This window comes from Mixophyes fleayi, chromosome 3 (genome assembly GCF_038048845.1).
Source record: "Mixophyes fleayi isolate aMixFle1 chromosome 3, aMixFle1.hap1, whole genome shotgun sequence".
Classification (NCBI taxonomy): domain Eukaryota; kingdom Metazoa; phylum Chordata; class Amphibia; order Anura; family Limnodynastidae; genus Mixophyes; species Mixophyes fleayi.
In genome coordinates this window covers 104,558,244-104,583,645 of record NC_134404.1, presented here as the reverse complement: position 1 = coordinate 104,583,645, position 25,402 = coordinate 104,558,244, and the positions used below count along the sequence as shown (strand labels likewise).

The window sequence follows — 25,402 nt, the reverse complement described above, 5'->3', positions numbered from 1 at the left end:
GACTTAGACTTACAAACACTACACTTGAAAGATCGTGCCTTTAAATGAAAAAGTCAGTCTTCATTGCACGACTATGTGCAAGTGCAACAGGGACATTTTTTTGGGTTTACAAAGTCAAACAATAACACTACGACCCTGTCTGTCTGGGGTCTGTCAATGACGAATTGTCTGGAGCATGTTTTGAGGAGGTATTGTGGCCCCGGTATCAAATTGGGTACCGGGGCCACCCCACTATGCAGTCCAGATACTTGTTTGGTGGAATTCCGACACGTGGAGGGTGTATTTATTTTATTGTGGCCCCGGTATCAAGTTGGGTACCGGGGCCACCCCACTACGCAGTCCAGATACTTGTTTGGTGGAATTCTGACACGTGGAGGGTGTATTTATTTTATTGTGGCCCCGGTATCAAGTTGGGTACCGGGGCCACCCCACTACGCAGTCCAGATACTTGTTTGGTGGAATTCTGACACGTGGAGGGTTTTTTAATTATATTGTGGCCTCGGTACCAAATTGTGTACCGGGGCCACCACACTACGCAGTCAAGATAGATAGATGCGTATCATAGATAAAGTACATTCAGTGGTGTGGGGCAAATTGAAAAATATTCAAAATGCACTGACATTATCAAAAACAAGAGGTTGTCACACGCTAAAACTCCAACATGTATATGATGGAGAGGATGGAGGAGCAGCCGTATGTGTAGTGTAATGCAGACCTGTTGAAGGTTTTTTATATATTTTATTGTGGTGCCCAGTGCCCACTCCTCTAGGCAGTCCAGGTACATTTATTGGTGCGATTCATAAAAGTTCAGGGTTTTTAATATATTGTGGTGACCCACTCCTCTACGCAGTCCAGGTACATTTATTGGTGCGAATCAAACAAGTTGATGGTTTTCTTATTATATATATTGTGGTGACCCACTCCTCTACGCAGTCCAGGTACATTTATTGGTGCGATTCATAAAAGTTCAGGGTTTTTAAGATATTGTGGTGACCCACTCCTCTACGCAGTCCAGGTACATTTATTGGTGCGATTCATAAAAGTTCAGGGTTTTTAATATATTGTGGTGACCCACTCCTCTACGCAGTCCAGGTACATTTATTGGTGCGATTCATAAAAGTTCAGGGTTTTTAATATATTGTGGTGACCCACTCCTCTACGCAGTCCAGGTACATTTATTGGTGCGATTCATAAAAGTTCAGGGTTTTTAATATATTGTGGTGACCCACTCCTCTACGCAGTCCAGGTACATTTATTGGTGCGATTCATAAAAGTTCAGGGTTTTTAAGATATTGTGGTGACCCACTCCTCTACGCAGTCCAGGTACAATTATTGGTGCGAATCATAAAAGTTCAGGGTTTTTAATATATATTGTGGTGACCCACTCCTCTACGCAGTCCAGAAAGATACCTTGTTGCAACGTTTTGGACTAATAACTATATTGTGAGGTGTTCAGAATACACTGTAAATTAGTGGAAATGCTTGTTATTGAATGTTATTGAGGTTAATAATAGCCTAGGAGTGAAAATAAGCCCAAAAACTTGATTTTTAAACTTTTTATGTTTTTTTCAAAAAAAATCCGAATCCAATACCTTAAATCCGAACCGAGACCTTTCGTCAAGTGTTTTGCGAGACAAATCCGAACCTCAAAAATAACGAAAATCCGGATCCAAAACACAAAACACGAGACCTCAAAAGTCGCCGGTGCACATCCCTAATATATATATATATATATATATATATATATATATATATATATATATATATATATATATAGTGTATATAGATAGATATATGATTTAGATATTGCTATTAACTATAAGCGTGAAGCGTGTGCACACGTGTTTTTTGGTGGTTTTGGTGTTTTATTTCTCTATTTTACTGATTAATTGTAAATTGGAGCATTGGTTGTTTGATAACTATGCATTTATTAAAAGAAGTATCATTTTAGAGGTTCCTCTTGTTTATATCAGGATATACGTTTTTAGATAAGTGTATTAACCAACATCTATAGACTTTTACCATTTGATATCATTGTAAGTGGGGTATTCAATTGTTAGCGAGTTTGGAAGTTCGAGCGTGCTAATTCATTTTTTTGCTATTTTACCTTATTTTCGAGCGCGAAAACTGCTCACGCAATTCTAATCTTTTTTTTTTTTTTACCGAAACGGTGTTATCGCGGTCCAAGCGTTTGTCAATGTTAAAGTATAGGCTGGCTGCAAACCCTTAGCGGAAAAAGCTATTCAATTGTTTTTTTAACGCTGAGTGTGAAACAGGCAAATCGGCTGTTTCATCTCGCTCCTCCTTGGTCTGCTCAGAGAAAATTTTTTTTTATTAAGTTAAAAAAAATATACATTAAACTGAAAAAATAGGTGTAAAAGTTCATAAAAATAACCTAAAAAACAGAAAAGTACTTAAAAAAGTGTATAATAATGAATAATTTTTGGAAATTTCCCCCTTTAGAAAAAACCATAGTGGTGCATGTATTTAAACTTTTTTATATTATTTTTTTGTTTTTAAGGGGGGGGGTGGTTGTGCCAAAGTATCATGATTTTTTTTTTTAAAAGCAAAATCGTTTGCTCCCCACTCTATTTAGTCTTCGCCCTAGTGCTGGCAGGCTATTAATGTGTGAAAAATTTGACGTAGGGTTCCCCCTAATTTTATTGAACCAGCACTAGGCAAACCAGCCGGGGTGATAGGCACTATAACAGGGGGGGGGGGGGGGGAACACAGTTTGGGTCCCACGGCCATAATGACTAAACTCCCACAGACTGTTCAGCGCTGGCCTGGATTCCCTAGGGATTGTGGTCCGCTGAAAAATGTAAGCGGGCCACCCCCCTAGGGACACCCAGGCCAGTGCCGATAGCACTAGGGCTCTTCCTACTACCCCTGGGCTATGGGTAGTAGGGTAATAAATGGGGATTTTGGATAAAAAAAAAAAAAATTTGATTTGTGGAACTACAAGTCCCAGCCAGCCATGTTGTCCTAAATAGTGTGGGCATGCTGCTACTTGTCTAACTACAAGCACCAGCGTACCCATAGCACCCAGGGCATGTTTGCACTTGTAGTAGAACCACAAGTGCCAACATGCTCTTACACCCACGGCTGGCTGTGATCTGTAGTTCCACAAAGCAAAATGTTAAATAAAAGCACAACACCCTCATTCCAACCACAAATCTTTATTAAAAATAATAAAACCCCAAGAAATACAGTAAACACCCTCATGTACACCATAGATTTTTATTAAAAAAAAATAAAAAAATACTCACCATGGACGAAATCCTCAGTTTTATGATGCTTTACTTACACACGCTCATTTACGCAAAGTCCCAACAAATATTTGTACCTTCGAAGAAAGGTCCGGCTTGCCCACTGTCCCACAAATATTTGTACCTTACAAATGTCCATGCTTGGCTAGTGTTCAAGAAATGTTTGTAAATTTCAAAAAATTTACCTCCTTGTAAAATCTTTAATTCTGCTGTACAGGGGGGCGGCATTGTTGCTTGCAGTGCTGGGGCCCTTCTTCATTGCAGTGTGGGGGCCCATTCTCTTGTGCAGTGCTGGGGCCCTTCTTCATTGCAGTGTAGGGGCCCAATCTCCTTTGCAGTGCTGGGGCCATTCTTGATTGCATTAATTTACTTTTATTTTTTTATAGTAAAAGGAGTGCCTTAACCACTCCTCATTTCAAACTCGCTAGGACCAATAATAGAGCGCGAGGGGATGCATGCAAAAAAACTATTGAATTGAGGGTTTGTTTTTTTTTTTAAACGCGCGCTCGAACAGGAAAAAACGAGCGTGTTTTTTTTTTTTTTCGAGCGCGAAATTTTAACGCATCTCGCTAACAATTGAATACCCCCCTAAGTCTTCTTACTAGTCAATGAGCGCTGAACTTGTGTTATATAATATTGTTTTAAGGGAGGGATAACCTTTGTTAATGCTGCTCTTGCAACATAAGAGTAGAGCACAACCCCCGCCCCCCCTCCCCCATCCATCAAGGAAATCACATAGAACTGACAGATAAGATGCGGTAAAATCAACAGAACATCTGTATTTTAGTAACGCTAAATTCATAGATCGGCAGCACAATCAGCATTTGGTGGAATTGCAAGTCAGATAATAGATACATATATAGTCTGTTTTGTGATTTTATACCATTTAATATGTGTACAGAGTGAAGACAATAAAATCTTATTGGCATCGGAATAGCTTAATGAAAGTCTCCTTGTCATCATAGTACTTAAGTACAAAATGCTTTATAGATTAGTTAGTCAAGCAATTGCCAAAGGAAACCGATTCATATCAGTAAGCAGACATATAGCCGTAGGGCAAGGATGTTACAAAGAGGGACAACTCTGATACATTTACCTTATAGGACCCTAACAGTCTGCTTTAGAGAGGTCCATCTGTGTAAGTAATATCATGGCTGTGCATTAGTAACCTCTTCTCAGAAAGTCTCCTACGCTGTTGCTTTGGGCTGGTAGATGCCTGTGGGGAATATCTTGTAAAGACTGTGCTTCGGTTGGTAGAATCAAATGATGGGATTTAAGGATCTGGAGACCCTTTCTAAATTATATCATTTATTAACTTGATAGAAAGAAAGTTTGCAAGTATAACCCCATCAATATAAGTATTAGGGCACTGATTGCAATATATCTCAAGTGTGGATGGTACAATGTCTAAATAATTGTAGGTATTTTCCAGGGTCAGCAATGTTGCCGACATGATCTCCTTTCACTGACCATGATAGAACCATATAATCACAGCTCTACTCTGGTTTAGATCTCAGTGACCCAATTGTTTCGATTAGATAGCAAGGAACTCTTGTTACAACTGATGGGCTGTGTAACGTCTGAGGTTAATCATTCCCTCGGGGATAGCCCTTCTGGAGATATTTTACCGGGTCCTCCATATGTAGTTTTCTTCCAACCTGTTAAGTCACATTATCAGTTCTTTATCCCTCTCATCATGGACTTTCCATAATAAATCTAAATAATGTTCCACAACAGCAAAGCGTGTTTTTAATTTCCTGTATGGCTGTCCTCCTCCCCACAGGATTAAAGAGTCTCTGAGGAGCGTGGAGTCTCAGAGATGGCAAAGGGCTCTGGAAATATTCCATCAGGCTGGGAGCACAGTATTTTTTAGACCTCGTCAATTTACTCTGTGCATATACCGTAGTGCAAAAGTATGAACAACTACACTAGATATCGTGTGCAGCTTTATGACGTGCTGTGTATGTGTAGCTGGCCCCAGGTTATAAGTCTGTGATATTAAATGCCAGACTGGGGTACATATAACCCAACAGCAAATGCAGTGGTAAGGGTCAGAAATGTTGCAGCCTGAATACTCCATTAAGTCACATGTCATGTTTTACCATGTGTCAAACATGCATCCTGATTTAATCTATCCCTGGGGTCTGGATTTGAGTGAATACACTGGTAACTTTAGTTCCCAGACTGGACTTGTTGTTCAAGTATGAGTTTTATAATACTATGGATGGTTTATTAACCAGATCTAAAAGAATCTGCTGCCCTGATGAGACATTCTTTGCCATTGTAGTAGCCAAACAGAGGTCAGGGTTTGCACTTAGCTGCTATAGGGCAAAATGTTGCTCATCTTGTTTTCATTGCCTCTGCAGTCTGACCTTTCCTTTTGAAGTCTTGATTTAAACAATGTCATTTACTCATGTCACTTCTGTTACTTGTGTAATATTTCAAATAATAAATGTACAGTTAAGTTACAAAATATATATTACAATGGATAAATGTGATTTAATTTTATTTTTCGTCTAGCGTTTAAATTACTGCATATCCATCTAACCTGCAGACACCCTATCCATCTATCCATGTTTATACCCATTTTACAGTATATATATGCAATGTTATCATAATAAGAATGCATGAATTGGTTTTTGGCACTTGACAATACACTTTTGGTTCCACAACCATTGAAGAACCACACATTGCAGAGAGATTTTTGGTGACACATATTGCTTCCATAATGTGACCATAAAGAAATTGTTCATATATATATATATATTATTTGAACATGTAGCTAAAAGTAGTAAAGCGCACATTTATTTGAACAGTATAGTTAATATATTAAGATTGCAGGAGCTACAGTAAAATAAATTAAAAATTATTGAGGACAAATGATCTAGAATTATATGGATCTCGCCATTCTGTAGTGGTGACCTTTCAGTAGATGAGGCAGAAGAGAGCAGATGTGAACAGACTTGTAGCCTGGAGCAGGTATAGGCGCTAAAAAACTGTAAGTCTAAAATAATAATTTTTTCCAGTACAGTGTGGTCAGTGAGACAACTTTGAGGCTTTAAAAATGAATATTTGCAGATAATTGGACGCAGGGGATTCATGGCATTGCATTCATGTCATATCTCTATATTTTTATATATTGTATTTAATATCTAGCTATAACCTTATATGAAGATTTTAAATCCTGGCAATGCTTATTAAAAAAAGAAACATGTTGAAGAGTTTCTATGCTATTCCGTATTCAGTATTCGTGTTTTACCCTAAACAAACCTGTAGTCTGTCTTATTGCGTTAGTGTTCCACACGTCTTTCCCCCAATTGCACCAGATGTATGTGGAACAATAAATGTTCAGAAACATATCTGTTCCTTCCTCTGTGGTTATAGTGAGAATATTACACTGTTTCCACAGCGCAGCAGAGGAGAAATCTATTAGATTTCCATCACCTTTATGACAGTTTATTATAGCAGAATTGTTTTCAGGGAATGCAATTTTAAATTTGCAATTTGAATGCTGATCTACATGCTCTAACCCTGCACTTCTCCAGGTGGAGCATTTCTGAGGACCGCGATGTATAGTGCAAAGCACCGCATAAAGCAGCGGACATACAGTATTATTAAGACTAGAGATGAAAAAGTTTCCATATTCCTGCTGTTAATGAGCTACATCTCCCATAATGCTCAGCCAGCAACAGGCTGCATTACTACAAGGTGTATTTGACAGAACAGGACTGCCAAAGTTTGCCCATCCTTGCCATCGGTTGGATAGCTAATGGTTGTATAAAGGTGTAGTGAAATAGACCAGTCTAAGTATAGTCTGTTGTCTACTGCATGCAGTCTAGCAATCTCCATTTATTGGCTGGAAATATGGTTGTAATTTAGAAGCATTATCTACGTGACATTCTGCGAAACAAAAACATGGTGAGATACTGAAGATAATTTTCGTGCCAATATAACATTGAGTAGATTAGTGTCTGCTTTCTAAGTGTTCTAAGTAAAATCTAATGAAATATAACTATCTTGGTCAATCAGGGTGGAAAGAATCCATTGGTGTCTACTGCACGCACATACACACATACATACATACATACATACATGTACACATACTTGCAATTTAGTTATGTAATTATCACTTAACCACTAGAGGTTTACACTTTATGTTCCGTTTATGTTCCGTTTGATATTTATACCATAGAGAGGTTCAAATACCACACATAACAAACTGTCTTTTACAGATGTCTTCGCTTACGTCGACAACTAGAAGCCAAAGTAAACTACATCAACCGAATATAGTGGTTTAAGTTTTAGTTTATGCTAGACTATAATATATATATATATATATATTTGTTACACAAAACACGTTACATACACTCTTCTATAGTTTTGTTTTCCCCCAATTCATTATTATCAGTCATATACATATAATTTACAAGTGGAATCATCAGGGCCTGGTTAAGGGTTTCGGCGGCCCTGGGCTAATATATCCATAGCAGCACCACCACTACACACACACCAGTGTAGAGGCATATAGGAATACCTTAGGATATGAATATTCAGACATATTCTACAGAATTCAGATTTAGACAGACTGTACCATTCTCTCTTACCTGTTGTTCTCTCTTGCTTGCTCTTGCACCTTTGTTGCCTTTGGGTGGCTTCTGGAAATTTGGGGTCCTGTTTTGAAAATATGCAAAAATAGTATTATAAGAATGTATGGCCAGATAAATCTACCTTCTAGCACAGGTATAGCTAGACATTAAAATATATGAACATTTGTTGTCAACGAGCTATAATCAAATTCTAACATCTACCAGCCCCATCTGACTGGTATTTAGCATTCTAGTTACTACTGAGACCACAGAGAACATCCTTATGACCACTACACAATACACAGAGCATCCTCATGAACGCCACATAAAACAGATATCTTGACCTCCACCAGCCATTTCATCAACCCCAGCCAATTCCTTACCTCCCTCAGCCATTTCGTCAACCACCAACAGCTAATTCGGTGGTAGTCATTAAACCGACTAACGAAACCCCGACAACACTTACCCCAACATGGTCAGCGCGAACCTCTGTTTCTCGACATACTGGTAATCTCAACTGTTTGAAAAACTGACCTCCAACAATTGCGATGCAAGGAGGCGCTGCGTGTACAATGTTTTTCACAAAGGCTTGTATATTGTACAGGCAGCGCCTCCTTGCATTGCCCCCTAAACAGCAGGAATAATAGTGTCGCCCTTGAAAGTGACGTCATTCTGAGGTGCCGGAATGTTGATGGATCGCAATTGATGGAGGTCAGTTTTTCAAACAGTTGAGATTACCAGTATGTCGAGAATCAGAGGGTTGCGCTGACCATGTTGGGGTAAGTGCTGTCAGGTTTTCGTTATTCGCACCTTAGTACCCAACCCCAACTAATTAATGACCCCCCCCAGGTGACATTTCAAGACACCAAGGCAATTTGATCACATCTCCAGTGTTTAAATAATACTTGTATAGTGGTGTAATGTTATTGCTTACAGTGTATATCCTAATTCCTCCCTGCCCCCTTCAATTCCTGAGCTGTAACGGTTCACAAGTCCTGCTTGCTATTAATCTCTCTCTGCACTCAACATAGTGAGACCTAGTGTTGACACCCCTCCACTTGTGGGGTACAAGTATGAGTTTTGTGATGCATGCACAGCATTTTTCTCCCCTGGGTCTTCTCCTGACCTGGTCAATTGAAATGTGATGGGCAAAGAGCTAAATCGGGAGTATGGTGACAAATGTGTTGGGACCTTGTTGTGCTGTTAAATGTTCATGCAGAGCTGCCCACTTCCACAAATGAACAGTAATAAGCAATAACATGATTTCTCTCATGCTTCTAATAAAATGCAGAACATTGAGAACACAAGGTGAAGATTTGAGACTATTATAATTATCCTAATGACAATAATCTCATCTTTTCTAATTCATTCAAAGCTGCCCTTTCTTTATTGGTTAACCTGTAGTTCAAATGGTCACATAGAAACTCATAAAACAACGAGACTACAAACAGATAAAAAGTCTATGTTTGTTCCTGCTGGAAATTATCATGCAAAACATACACAGAAACCAAGGGGGTACTTTGTAGTCCATAATTCATAATCCCTGCAATTGTAAAGTGAGATTATAACTTTAACTGTTCAGAATAGTTAAAGAAAGTTTAAATTACACCCAAGTACACGCAATGTCCCAGATTGTTAAAAAAACCCCCTAATAATTATGGGAATTTATGTTTGGGGCAGCACGTGGCTAAGTGGTTAGCACTTCTACCTCTCAGCGCTGGGGTCATGAGTTCAGTTCCCGACCATGGCCATATCTGTGTGGAGTTTGTATGTTCTCCCATGTTTGCGTGGGTTTCCTCCGGGTGCTCCAGTTTCCTCCCAAACTCCAAAAACATACTAGTAGGTTAATTAGCTGCTATCAAAAAATTTACCCTAGTCTCTCTCTCCCCCTCTCGCTCTCCCCCTCTCACTCTTGGGGTGGATGTGTACTGTAAAATGAATATGTGTGTAATCGAGTACTCCACATACCTTCCATTGGATGTATCTTGGAGGTACGTGTTCCACACAAGATCTTCCAATCCCTGTTTTGGTTTTTGCTCTCATGCCCCTGATGTCGTTAGATTTCCATTACAGATTTAGAACATATGTTCTGAACCAAATTACATGTTGAGTCTTCATTTGTTGTGATATCATTGGGGCCACATCATACTTGTGATTCATATGATGTATGATTGTGCTTGCTTCTATGTCTACATGGTATATTTGGACATGTGTGACACTGTTGGCATCCGGATCTAGATTTGAATCCAGTATCTTTGTTATTTAAGGCTGGCAGGACATGCTGGGATTAGTAGTTCCAGAGCAGCTGTAAAGCTAGGAGTTGCTGCTCTCCTCTGGTGTAGATGGCAGTGCAGCCTGTGGAATGCTACCTATGTTACAAATGTTATTCAGTACGCTGTGTTAGTCTTTCCAGAATAAAGGTTATGACCAGATTCAGACGATTTACAAAAGGGTGTAACCTCTCACCTTCCTTGAGTATGTGAGAAAGTTCCATGCAGGATTGAAACTTACTAAGCTATTTTGCAGTAGGTTATCAAATCACCCTTTTATGGATTGTAAAAATGAACATATGGTAAAAAACAGCTTGAGTTGTCTTCAAATTACAATCAAACCTTGATTGCAAAGCTTCTTCAGACTCAAAGCTACACCAATTTATTCCTTCATTTTCTGAACTACCAGGTCCATGAAAAATCCGAACACTTAAGTGATAATTCCCTATTGTGCTCTGAATCGTGTATTAAGTAAGAAGAGGTGATATCTGTGCAGGCAGCCACCCACTCCCTCTAATGAAATAAAAAGGAACTGACTCTTTCAATATGCCAGGGTTTGTAGGATCGCAGTTAGTTCAATTTCAATGCTTGTAGAACCACCTTGTGTATATGTATTTAAAAGGTAAAGATTGTATATTCCAAAATATGATATTTTTCTATCTTCTGAAGAGCCTGTATAGGAGCACACGGTTGAGATATGTAGTTATATTCAGATTGCACATGGATTTTTTTTTAGATCTAATCAGATGTAAAACAGCTATAAGTTCAATTCGGTGTTGGACTTGTGGAAAACTCAGTACATTGAAACAGCTGAGGTTTGGTGAGCTGGAAGGAGAAATTTTGTTTAGGTAAAGCTATCTTACAGCTTTTCCATGCAAATGTCTCTTCCTTTATAAAAATTGCTGTTCTTTTCTTAACATTTGAAGACATGTTGTCTCTTTAAGGCTAGGTACACGCTGGAGAATTTCCCAACCAATCTGTTATCTACGATTGTACCTACGACTGAAGGTCGACTGATTTACTTTCAGATCTGTGCTCTTCATCTGGTCCTCTAGTTGTTTGGAGAATGACGGCACAATAGTCACTTGTCCACGTGTCATTTACTAATTTAGTTTCTGTGACTCTGAAACTAAATATTCAGTCTCGGACCAAACAAACAAATTATTCCATCTACTGCGCTCTCTATATTTAGTCATGTTCTGTTCATTGCTGGCATTGGCAGAAAAGACCATGACTCTGTAAACTCTATGGAGATCGTGAGTGCATACACACTGCATGATCAGAAGGTGATTAGAACGAGATTATTAAACAGTACGACCAACCAAATGACACAACATTTGGTACCTTGGAATGACTGTCGTTCATTGTGTAACTATACACACTAATGCAGTATCATCATCATCATCACCCATTGGAGCTTACAGTCTAAATTCCCTAACACACACACACACACACACACAGACAGAGAGAGAGACTAAGGTCAATTTTGTTAGCAGCCAATTAACCTACTAGTATGTTTTTGGAGTGTGGGAGGAAACCGGAGCACCCGGAGGAAACCCACGCAAACACGGGGAGAACATACAAACTCCTCACAGATAAGGCCATGGTCGGGAATTGAACTCATGACCCCAGCGCTGCGAGGCAGAAGTGCTAACCACTTAGCCACCGTGCTGCCCACAGTATGTGGCAGAGCCATCATTTATCGGGTGATTGGTCTGATGATTGGCTGACAAACCTCCAGTGTGTACCTAGCCTTAGTCCGATGTGTCCTAATCTTAATATATACTGTTGCTTTTTTGAAGCCGTTACTGGATTTTTGCGTTCTCACTGCTGCATTTTGCTTACATTCTCAAATTCTCTATAAGCTTATTACACTGTTAAAAATTGAGAGATATTTAGCAGACATCGTTTTTCTGCCCTGGACTAAGTCTTTTCTGGTGTTAATTACATTGCATGTAAAGCGCTTTCCTGCATATTGAAAACAATCCAGTATATCTGGTCTGGATGGGGGATACATGTAATCCACCCTGGGGCTTGCTGTTTAGATGTCTTGTACATTGGTGATGTAGTTGCTGGCACCAGCCATAATATGGACATCTCACTCTTAGCTAGAAGAAACATGACAATATTCTACTCATTGGCATGGTTATCTTATAAATGTAAACTTTCTTTTCAGTGGTATATGAACACCGGTCAAGGCTGGAAAAATCTTTACAAAAGGAAAGACTTGAACTCAAGAAATCACGAGAAGGTAAATGATCACATGCTGTTGTGACAGTGTCACATTAAATGTGTTGCAACCATCTATTTTCTCATCCCACTTGTAAGAAGGCATCATCATCATCACCATTTATTTATATAGCGCCACTAATTCCGCAGCGCTGTACAGAGAACTCATTCACATCAGTCCCTGCCCCATTGGAGCTTGCAGTCTAAATTCCCTAACACACACACACACACACACACACACACACACACAGACACACACAGACACACACAGACATGGAGACTAGGGTAAATTTGTTTGCAGCCAATTAACCTACCAGTATGTTTTTGGAGTGTGGGAGGAAACCAGAGCACCTGGAGGAAACCCACGCAAACACAGGGAGAACTTACAAACTCCACACAGATAAGGCCATGGTCGGGAATTGAACTCATGATCACAGTTCTGTGATGCAGAAGTGCTAACCACTGAGCCACCGTGATGCCCATAGGCAGGATGCAGAACTATTTATTTAATCTATTTAGCTTCAAAGAGTTGTACATGTCCATCATCAATTAAATAATTTTATCTGCTGCTGTTTAAAGAGACAATTTTAACACTCCAGAAGGTATGTAGGGACATTCTATGCAAAATTAATTTAGTATTACAATATATACTATTATTTTTTCATTTTTTTTGCCATCTGATACTAAAGCTTTCCTGTGCATTCTCAGTGTATTCTTAGAATAACCCTTACTTTGTATTCAGTGGTAATTATTATTTCTGAACTTTTATTTAAACGGCATGTGTTCACCAGCAAAAGATGACTTGTTTATTAAACTACAGCAGCTGAATAAGTCCACCTTTTTGTGTGTAAGAAAAGGATACATACATTTTACACAATTTGGACAGCATTGTATTCCAAACTACCTGGATATATAAGGCATGCAAACTTAACTACACATTTTCTATGCAAATGAGGCAATTAATTATTTAGTTTCTGACCAGTAAACTGTGAAATTGCATTTGGTCTTATCGGCTGAAAGAATGTGAATTTTATTTGTGTTGTCACATGGCTGTAGAAGAGACCATTTTTCCAAAACGCAGCAAAACTCAAGTCATCAGCGAGACAAGATTTCTTAAAGTTTTTGCTAGTCATTATTCTTTTTGAGTTTTTTTTTTTTTCTGGCAAATTTAGCATTTAGATATTAAAATGTCTTGCTACTGGAAAGATGTATGCGCCTTACTGCTGCCATCTAGTGGTGGAAAACAATTTAATGTGTACTTCTCAAAAGATATTGATGCAAATATATGTCCTGTTGTGCAATAGAGAAGAACTATATAGTCAGAACTTTATACAGAACTTTCAGCACTAGGAAGGCTTTAAAGTGGATATTTGTAATTTAGTAATTAACTCAAAATCTGTATTTGTAACATGATATGTGGCCTGGACTGTCAGGAGGATATAGGCATTGTTTCTATTTATTTCCTGTCGGGTGATTTACTAGTTTATTTAAAGCTTCACAGACCCATATATCTGCAGCTGTTGTACCTCAGTTACTAGCAGGTAGTTCCAGAACAAAGTGCAGTTCACATGTTGCCTGCCTATGGCATTTTCTTTAGACTCCTATAAACATGTCACAATCTAAAAATGGCTGTGAGCCAACTGTTTAAAATATGTTCAGATCATATGAAAAATGTAATGTGACATGTCACAAAGTGCTGATATTTACTTGGAATCAATAGAATAAAAAAGAAAAGCAGTACTACTTCCAGCGAAGGTACACTAAAGACGTAAATATTTAGTCCAATACTGGTTAATTATTCCATATCATTGAGGGGATTTTTGAAGATGAATAATACATAAACATAACTCATAAAACCAAAATTTTTATTGATATGCATTAAAAATGAATTTAATAATTAAAAAGCGAAATATTGTGTGTAAAATATTATAAGAGAAAAAGAAAAAAAAATTCTTGTGCGGGGGATATTCTCTAATGATTTACTTGGAATCCCCTAGTCCCTAGGTTCCCAAACTGTGCGCCGTGGCTCCCAGGGGTGCCGCGGCGCTGTCACAGGGGTGCCGTGCACAGGAACAGGAGAAAAAAAACAAAAAAACTTACCAATCCGGCGATGACCAGGACCCAGCATCCTCCTCCTTCCTGGCTTCTCACTGAGGTCATCACACTCGACATATTCAGTGAGAAACGGGAGGAGAGAGGATGCTGGGTCCCCTGCGCCGTCGGATTGGCAAGTTATTTTTTTGTTTGTTTGCCTTCTTCTCTTCCTGGCCTTGGCGGGATGCAGAGGGGGCAGAGTGAAGATTCAGAGGGGGCAGAGTGAAGATTCAGAGGGGGCAGATGCAGAGGGTGCAGAGTGAGTGGATGCAGAGGGTGCAGAGTGAGTGGATGCAGAGGGTGCAGAGTGTGTGGATGCAGAGGGGGCAGAGTGTGTGGATGCAGAGGGGGCAGAGTGTGTGGATGCAGAGGGGGCAGAGTGTGTGGATGCAGAGGGGGCAGAGTGTGTGGATGCAGAGGGGGCAGAGTGTGTGGATGAAGGGGGCACAGAGTGTGTGGATGAAGGGGGCACAGAGTGTGTGGATGAAGGGGGCACAGAGTGTGTGGATGCAGAAATATAATTGAAAAAAATATATAAAATATATATAAAAATATTATTTTCCCTTGGATTTATGTGTACTATTTTTGCATACAACTAAATAAGTATTTCTATCCTGGCCTAAATACCTTTACGTTTTTTTGACTACTTATAAAACGGGACTGCTAGGTAATTATTTTGGAGGGGTGCCTTGAAAAAATTATGGAGACTCTAAGGGCGCCGCGAACTGGAAAAGTTTGGGAACCACTGCCCTAGTCTGTTCTTTACAGAAAGCAATGCCACTGCCGTGCAGGGATAATAGCTAGGTACATTTGGAAAACTAAAATATTGTCACTATCAAGGACATACCCTTCTTAAAAATGCCAAATAATGAAAATATATCCTGCTTTGTATCCTTCATATTTGTATTTCTTTTTTCTAGATCATCTTGTTTATAAATTAGAAGCACAAGAAACATTGAATAAAGGAAGGGTAAGTAACAAAGAATATAACACAGCGAATAGAAATGTTTTTTTTTTTTTATCTGCATCTAGGCAAGTTTTGCTCATGTTTTGTTTTAAAAATACAAATAACTATGATGGCAGTGTTCATTGACTTACTCACTCATTTTAAATTGCATGGTTAAGCCGAATAAGAAACGTTGTAGGAGCGTCAAGTGCAGAGTCCATGAGATGTAGGCAGAGGTTTGAAAGTGAAATCAAAGATAGACAGATATGAAGTACATAAATATGCATAAACCATACAAGTGATACAGGGTAACACATTCTGGGGCATATTCAATTGTCGCCATTTTCTGCGGTGTTAAAACTACTACCGTAAGGGAGCTGCGAGCTGAAATCCAGCGAGAAAACTACCATAATAACTGTTTTTACACGCACTATACGTAATAACGGTAATAGTGCGCACGCCGCAAGATTTTTGGCGTTTCTGCCGACAATTGAATATGCCCCTATGTGTGCAACACCTTGTGCACCATAGCCAAAAAGAGCCACGTGTTACTTGAAGGTAAACCATGGGCACCCTCCAATATAAACAGGACCATACATATCTCCTTCATTGCTCATTTCTCTGTTACCAAGACTTATATAGTGTGGAATTTCATAACAAGTAACTTTTCATTTTACGTTAAGTTACAAAGATTGGTGACTTAATTAGATTCATCATTTTTAACACTTTCTGAAGGAATGTAACCCAATATTTTTTAAAAGGAAAATAATCCCTCAGAATTTTCTGTTGATGATACTCAAATAAGCAATGGAAAAAAAGATCAACTTTATAACAAATATATGAGAAACCAAATTATATTTTATATGACAAAAATGTTACATTTATCTAGCAACATCCTTGGGTGCATATTCAATTCTCGGCGGAAACGCAGAAAATCTCGCGGTCCGCGCACGATTACCGTTATTACGGTAATAGTGCGCGGAAAAACAGTTAATACGTTAATTTACTCGCTGGATTTCAGCTCGCAGCTCCCTGAGCCTCGAGCTGAAATCCAGCTACATATTACCGTATTAACTGTACTAGTTTTTCCGCGGCGCGGAAAACTAACAATTGAATATGCCCCATAAAGCTCTAATTTACTGAAGTAGGACTGCAAATAGTGATACAATTTTATCTGCACTGTTGTATAATATTTTTTATATTTCACTTCAGTTTGGATACATTGTTGTGGTAACATACAAAGGCTAGTATATATTACTTTATGTGTAATGCAAACAGAAAAGAATGACTTTATCTGAAGAAGAAACTTAGTGCTTGACTCCAATATTAATTTTCCATGGCATAAAAGACTAGTACTTGTGATCCACAATCTTAATCAAATACAGAGTATTATTATAAAGTATTATAAACCTGGAAACTGAGTATATATCCTGACACTAATGCAGAACACCCCAAAAAAGACCAAAAGTATAAAGGCATATTCGCATCACAACTGTATGGAATTTAAAATACCTCTGAAAATAAACTTTTATATTAAGTAGATCCCATTTTCTAAACCAGACAGAGTGGAAAAAACATTGCATTAACACCGTGTGAATCCCCAAGAGAGAGAGGTACTTTAGAAGTGTCGATCTAAATCTAGCTGCTTGGAAACTCAATCGGCCTTTCTCTCCCTCTTATTTTCTCCATCCCTATCTCCCTCTCTTTTCCTCTCTGCTTTTCTCTCTCCTTCTCTTTTTGTTTTTCTCTCTTATTCTCTTGTCTTCTCTCTCCCTCATTTTTTTTCTTCTTTTTTTTTTTTTTTTGTTGGATCAAGCAGTTCTACCAGGAAAAAAAAGGACAGGTAATGACAAAATTATGAGAGAATAAGTAGCAGATTTGTATCCAAGAATCTAGAATAGCAATTGTACAACTGTCATTTCCATATCACTAATGATACGTGTCTTTGAAATAACTGTGTGATAAATGGATAGAGTATGTTGCAGACCACTATCTCTTCTATCCTTTATCTTGTGCACCGCAAAGATTATTACATTCTTTACATTTCGTATTGTCATGCTTGCGTAGCTAAAATACATAGACTATCTTTTACACTGCATTTTCTACAGTTGATATATTTTTCTTCTGCTGACATAATGTAAATGAGGACTTTAGTAAGTTTAACATATTTTATCTTTATTGCACAGCAAGATTCAAATACCAGATATAATGCACTCAGCATACAGCACCAAATGTTAAAGGTAAGTACCTGTTTATTTGTCAACCTCTGTTGTAGCATCAGTCTACATTAGTGTGCACACCGGTGGGATTCGTTTGTCCGACAATGGTGTGAGCGACAGTCAGTACATAGGCAAAGAAATTCCGATGACAAGAAGCGCAACAATGACGGGATTTCGGTTGGACGTCATCAAACAGAGCGACCTGGATATTTCTACATTTAAAGCGGCGATGGCAGGACACGGCCACTCTACTATTTAATCTAACCCTTTGCATTAAACAGTAGATTGTCCGGGTCCTGCCATCGCCGCTTTAAACTTAGAAATATCCATGTCGCTCTGTTTGATGACGTCCAGCTGTAGTCCCGGCATGCTGCATCTTCGGAATTGATAGCAGTCTGCTTTGGGGACTCATCGGAAAGGTGCTTAGGGGGTTTTCTCGTAAGACTTCATTTCATCATTGTCGCGCTTCTTGTCATCGGAATTTCTTTGTCTATGTAGTGGTTGTCGCTCACACCATTGTCGGAAAAACGAACCCAACCCGTGCACACTTGTACTTGTTACTATATCCGAGCAAACAATCACATGAAACATTAACCTGTAACAAAAGATGTCATTAGCAGGGTGTAACTTCATGGTGGTGTCACACAGGTACTTTAAAGTATAATATCTGATTTATCAAATTGAAATACTTGGTTGAATCAGACTTTCAACTCAGACTTAATCAGACTTTCCCACAGCCTTCAAATCTTTAGACGCTTTTTGAAAACCCATCATCTTTTTAGAGGTGACCTTATCCCCGATAACACTATTCACGCTAATGCACCCTCACAACTGTCCCAATCTCCACTCTGAGCCACACTCGCTCCTGTTGTTTCAGCTGTGCCCTCCTCCACTTAGAATGTAAGCTCTCTAATGAGCAGGGTCCTCCATACCCTTTGTTTTCATGTCTGTGTTTATTTTGTTTACTTGTATGTCCCAGTTTTATGTATGTGCTGTTTTCCCTATTGTATGGCGCTGCGGAGCACTGTGGCGCCTTACAAATCTACAAAAATAATAATAATTTTAAAGCACCAACAGCAGTATTTTAGAGAAAAACACTCGCCAAACAATCATTATATGCGCTCATTACAAGTTATACTAACTAAGGGAACAGCAGCATATGGGCAAACTAACATCAGCTAATATTCAGCTCATCCTCTGATTTATTCAGTTTGTGGAATAATCCAAACCTGTCATTAAAAGTGAAATCGCACAAGCTCATAAGTGAATATGTTGCCCCAGTCTCTGCTCACCTCTGCCAAACACAGTTGCCCCTTACTAAAATGTAAAAGGATTTTGTCTGCGCCTTATAGAACCCTGCCTCAGCAGAGCTACCCAAAAAATCCAGCATGTCTGTATTACTGTGTGAGTCACACAGCAATGCAGGATCTTGACAGTAATGTCCACTGTGGGGGGCAGCTTTGTTATGTAACCGGATGCAGATCAGTTATGTTGATGGCACATACACTCTGGCACTTTGGACTGCTGCCCAGTTGGACCACTGGCTTTTCACTCTGTCTCTTTGACTTGTGGGTCCTCTGCACTGAGAGTGGCACATCAATGCAAGTCTATCACTGATGATGTCTCCCAGTCTTCCTGGGTAACAGGAGTCCTAAAATCACTTTAGCCGTGCATATTTTCCAGCCCCAGCACAAAAACTAGGGCATTTAAGCCTGTTTTTGTAGGTCAGAGTTGCTTGTATTTCATTTCAGAACTTGCACAGCTAAGCTAATCCACCCACCTGCTTGTCCCTGGAAACCATATACGGCAGCAAGTTGCAGTAATAAAAGAGTTTATGCAGAAAGGTTTTTTTTAAACAAAAGCATTGAAGTGGAGCTGTCAATTGTAAAGCAGAACACAGGACACAAAATCCAGAAAGCACTTCCCAAGCTTGTTCCTTAGATATATAATATATCTGGGACAATAGATGTGTTTGCCAAAGTGTGTAAAAATATGATCTGAGCCCTGTCTGCCACATGCTACATCAATGACTAGTCTGCCTGCGGTAAAATCACAGAACTGCCTGTCTTTTTCTCTCTCTCTATTTCACCACTTTTTGCAGTGTTGTTCAATGTGTGAATATCTATCCCTCCCAAAATTTCTGTTTAGTCTCAAAATTAAAAATCTAAAATACCTTTCCTACTACATTCATAAACCCCCTGGTTGTGCTATTTTCTTATAGTCATTTACGACTACATCTGCCTTGTAAATTCAAATATGGTTTTTATATGTATTGATTTCTATTTTTAAAGAGTCAACATGAAGAATTAAGGAAGAAACACAGTGAGCTGCAGGTAGAACACCAGAAACTGGGAGAGGACCTAACAAAAACCTTTAGTGATCACAAAGAGAAATATCTCGGGCTGCAGCAAGAAAAGGAGCAGGAAATGTCAAAGCTCAAAGGTGAGTGAGCATGCAGTAAATCTTCTTTATTTTATTACACCAAGGGGCAAATGTATCAAGCTGAGAGTTTTCCGGCGGGTTTGAAAAGTGGAGATGTTGCCTATAGCAACCAATCAGATTCTAGCTATTATTTTGTAGAATGTACTAAATAAATGATAGCTAAAATCTGATTGGTTTCTGAAACCCGCCGGAAAACTCTCAGCTTGATACATTTACCCCCAAGTGTATTAACATAACACATCATGCTTTATTAAAGAGAAACCGTTTTACGTATCCAATCTAATTTTGCCAACTAACTTGCTTAAGATTTATCAGTTTGCTTTGTAAAAGTCATCACTAAATCAACTAAAGGGAGTTGGGGAAGAACCCCCCAAAACAGGGGCAGCAGTGATTTCCAGAAACTGATACAGTTTTGCTCACAGTGTTGAGCATTTCATAAAAACTTTACACCCAAAACATAATTTTTTAATACAAAAAAATTAGACCGTTGTTCATCTGTGCATCAACACTTCCCTAAAGACGGGCTTGTGCTCATGAGCTGATACTCTGTTATTTTATGATTGTAAGGTCATGGAAAAATACAACCGGCATTAAGAGTATTCATATACAGTAATGAGTAGTAAACAATAACGGCGACCAGCTTACCAACACAACGCCCCCATGCAGGGTATGAAAAATTAGTTGCATTAAGTGGCCAAGATTTGAAGACAACATAGAGGCAGGAAAGAGAAGAAGAGTAGAGAGGGGTGGAGTGGCTAGTTCCAAAATGGGCTAAGCAAGAAGTGGGAAAGGAAAAGCCAAGAAAAGGAGGACAGAGAAGAATGCAAGGTGAAGAGAAGGGTGAGCGAGCTTGGAAGAAGGAAGGTTTAGTCCTGCTTCAAACAGATTGTGTGTGTTCTCTGGGGTTGATTGTTCATCCACAGATGGAAGTGCAGGAAATGTCTGTGTCATAATATTTATTATTATTATTATTATTATTGCTTATTTACATGGTGCCAATCACAGTATATGCAGAGCTGTACATAGAGTATGTAGTCATTCACATCAGTACCTGCCCCATGTAAGCTTACAGTCTAAATCCCTACAACATATACACACACACGCTGACCTTTTTTGTCATAAGCCATTTAACCGACCAGTACTGCTGGAAACCCGCGCAAACACGAACATACAAACTCCACTTAGATAGGTCCCTGGTTGGAAATGACCTCATGAGCTAACAATGCTAACCACTGTGTCACGTGCTGTGATAGAGTAAAATAATTGTACTCGCCTAGAAAATTGGTTAGATGCAGCCCCTAAAGAAATAAATATTCTACTTTCCTATGCAGGTTAAGGTGAATATTTTATAGAACTCTGTGTGGATGGAAAAGTCCTCCAAAGTCAGGAAAGTTACATCAAGAATGATTTTATTTGGAAACCAATTAAACTGATCGTTGTGTAATTAAATCTGGGCTTCTGGCTGTGTGGACTAGGGGCCCCAATTGATATCTGTGGTGGTGATTCTTTAATCTCACCACGGACGGATAGACCAAGCTTCTCTGCCCATTCCACGTGGAACCTCCACGCTTCCTCAGGAAAAGAAAGTGTTGAAGCACAGAGGAACAATATTTGTTTATATTGAAGCCCCAGTTTCACCTATAATAGACGAGTTTGAGTTTTTGGCATTTATTTAAAGACGTATTGACTAGAACAATACACACTATATTTGGCTTTTTCAAGTTCTATCTGTTCCAGAGTTTACATCTTTCCATTAATTTAGGTCATTAACTATTGTAATGCAAAAATATGAATTGGCAATTGACAATTTGCTTTCAACTAAAGACTTTAAAAGGGCTTTCCACTTTATATTTAAATGTTAGCAAAAATTTACACTTCCCTATAAATGTAATTTGATGGGCTCTCTCCCCTGGGACCCCAACCATTTGTTGTACTGACATGCTGCTGACACTTCTGCTGATCGCCCTTGCCGCTGTTCGGGTCTCTCCTGAGCAGAAGAGATCAGACGCTACAGCTCTTAATGAATGCCGACTGCTGATTACTCTTGTAGCAAGTATGTCAACATTCAGATATGAAGTGAAAAACCCATTTAATTTTACCAGAACCAAGTCTGTGATTCATAAAAGTGCATTGCTTGAAGTGCAAGCTCTTGGGACAACTACACATGTACTTTGTTAAACCCACATAGAATTTTCTCAGTTGTTAAATGTATCCGACATCCTCCCTAGGTAAGAAATATTGCACTCATAGTTCTTTCGGTTGTCAGTATGTTTTCCCTTTCGAGTGTAAGCTCTTTAGGACAGGCGACTCAAATTTCTTTTTGTTACTGTTGAATAAATACCCTTATTTTTCATTGTCTTTGCAAGCACTGCATAAATAAACTATACATACATGCAAATATTCTGTTTGGGAAGGTTAAGCTTTAACAAAAATGTATTGCAGCTTTTGAAGACTTTTATTATATAATTATAGTGAGTTGTACTATATGCCACTGGTAGTTATGGCTATGATTTTCAGACTTTTAGGTTTTCTCTTTTGGCTTCTATTATTACGTGGTCAAAAATGTCAATATATGTCACTGCATCGCCACACACACTGACTTGTATAACATGAGCTATAATCTGTCACATCATTGTGACAGATTACAGCAAATTAATTGTATTCTAAATCAATAAGTACATGTGTACACTTGAGATTCTCTACAGCGTCTTTTACGTTTGACGTTTAGATAAGCAATTGTGCACCAGCCATTTCACTTGTCAGGTATACCCATTTATTGTGATGTTTCACTGAAACCACATTTACCTTTTGTACTGATCATAATAATTTGCTTCTTAACCAATTTAACAGTTGTTACTAAAGTGAGAAGTGTCAGGTTTTTTTTTATTGCGGTCTACAAAAATGCAGTGATATTTTACGTAAGAGAGTGTTCAACGATCTTTGTAAAATGGAAAGATTTGCATGATTTCTGTAATTAAAGAGTTTAAATGCTGCATTTTTATTATTTCTGTACAGACCTAACATTCTATAATTTAGTACCTTATAAAGCAGATGCAGCCAACCTATTGCTCCCCAATTGTGTAATTATGGGGCTCATTGAGAGTTGCCTGTATGTACGCCAGAAGCATGTGCAATTCACAATAAACCCGTAAAGGAGTGTGCATGCTTTTCAAAGCAGCACGAGAACAAACAGCACTTTGGTTCCCTGCAAATGCCCCTACTTGCACTAGGCTATGACAGTCTAGGCTGGTGACATTAGAACAAGGAAACCTGCAGTGTGGAGTCCCCCTGTCATAATGTCAACCAGCCATAGCCTGTTCAGCGCAGGACAATTGCCGATACCAGCCTAGGCTCTGTGCGCTGGTGCTGGGAGCACTCTGGGGGAGCACAATTTTTTTGTTTATTTAAAACATTTCGCTGCTGGAGTAGAGCACCTGCAACAGATATACCTCCTGACAGGTTTATCTGCGTCTGTCTCTACCTCTAGGTAGAGTGCAAGTTCATAAACACACCTTTTCTGTGCTTCACCTATGCTGACGCACCCCCTCCTCTGTACCGCCTCGCTAGAATCAAGGTCCAAAGATGGGCCTTGATGCCAACTCTAAATGAACCCGTATATATGTCCAGCAAGATCCTGCCTAATGTCTTGAGTCTAGTTTCTATTGAACTACTAGTTGCCTACATCTATCCCTTAACTAGGACCTTACGGTCCAAGCTCCAAATTAGTCACCCACTTTGGTGGTAGGTTTTGACCAGGCACCACTCTGGGTGATCCCAAAACAACCAGCCTGACTAACAAATGTGGTCTACCAATGATTGACCAAGAGACCCCTTGTAGTATGGCCGTATAGATGATGGCAGAGCCAGTGAGAGCAATCCAGGGGGCTGTATGTAAAGATCAGCTGTATTCATGCTGTCTGTATTGCATATGACAGAAAGCATCTACAACCTGAGAGAAGAGAATAAACAGCTGAGGAAAGCCCACCAAGATGTCCACACTCAGCTACATGATGTCAAGGTAAGAATTCTGACTCTTCATGATTTTCAAACAGAATATGTCACTAGCAACAAACAAAATAAATAATTATAATGGACAGTACAGTTGTTTAACATAGTCCTTATGTCTAAGGTTAAAGCTTTATTTGTGTAAAGTAACTAAAACATTATTTTTGTCCTGTATCTTAATGTGTATGTAGATTTCAACTATTCAGGATGTCTTCAAAAGAAGATACCTATTTTTTTTTTTATCACTAACGGATATAATAATGAAAAACTAGCAAGACAACTTACTAAAAGTAATGCTCATATGTTGGAAAACACTGCATGGAAAGTGTATATCAATTAATGTAATAGTTCTTATAAAATTAATTTAGATAGAACTAGTTATTTGTTTATCTAAAGTATATTCCATACATTGTAGATCTTCTATTAATAGGTTATTGTTTCAGGTTGTGAATGTACGGTTTTATTTTTGTATGACCACAACAAATGAATAAAAAACAATTGTAAAAATAAACTGATTTTATCAGTTAAGTTCGGTTTCCTATTTAAATTAGAATACTGGGTCACTTTTATTGCATAGGGAGCAATGTTATGAGTTTGACACAAATGCAATTATTTTTATTTGCCATGAAAGTAACATTTGGCTGCTGACTGTGCAAATTCTGTATGAGATCCTAATTCCAGTGAATTGACTATGTCCATGACATGTAACAGATATGTAGTCCACATCTATTAACTACCAGGAAATGTCTTGTTAATGGCAGTTTCCTTGTACTGCAGCTGACTATTCATTGCATCTTGTATTAAATAGAAATCTCCACACAGCATATGTTCATATGCAACTTACAGTTGCTCTTTTGGGACATGACACTGCTGTCAAACCCACAGGCCCATTTTTTACATCTCAATAAAGATTTTTCTATTTTTAGAATAACTCTCCTGGGGACTGCTTTGCCTGCCACCATGCACACACACACGCGCACACAGAATGCTGACAGTTTACAAGTTAATAGATCCTCTGAGATTTATCACTTTTTACACATATTCTGCCTGTGTGTATATTCTACATAGGATCTTATTGGGGTTACCCTCTCCTGGGGTTAGATGGCTGCCCTTCATCCAGGTAAAGCTCACCATTCCTGTGTTATGGTATAACTAGCCTCAGTTAAAGCTTAAAGCAAAATCTTAGCTTAGTGTAAGACTTTATGGACTAGATTTACTAAGCTGTGGATTTGAAAAGTGGGGATGTTACCTATAGCATCCAATCAGATTCTAGCTGTCATTATGTAGAAAGTACTAAATAAATGAAAGCTAGAATCTGGTTGCTATAGGCGACATCCCCACT

At 38.8% G+C, this 25,402-nt stretch overlaps 1 protein-coding gene across 4 annotated transcripts in view; it reads left to right on the top strand.

Annotated features, from left to right (window-relative positions):
• The window catches only part of GOLIM4 (golgi integral membrane protein 4), an 89,412-nt gene that overhangs the window by 38,631 nt on the left and 25,379 nt on the right, over nt 1-25,402 (top strand). For all 4 annotated transcript variants that reach the window (XM_075202088.1, XM_075202089.1, XM_075202087.1 and 1 more), the window contains exons 2-6: nt 12,302-12,376; nt 15,369-15,418; nt 17,581-17,634; nt 19,905-20,055; nt 23,991-24,073. In XM_075202088.1, the coding sequence (XP_075058189.1) occupies nt 12,302-12,376; nt 15,369-15,418; nt 17,581-17,634; nt 19,905-20,055; nt 23,991-24,073 (413 nt within the window). The remainder of the gene's footprint in view (nt 1-12,301; nt 12,377-15,368; nt 15,419-17,580; nt 17,635-19,904; nt 20,056-23,990; nt 24,074-25,402) is intronic.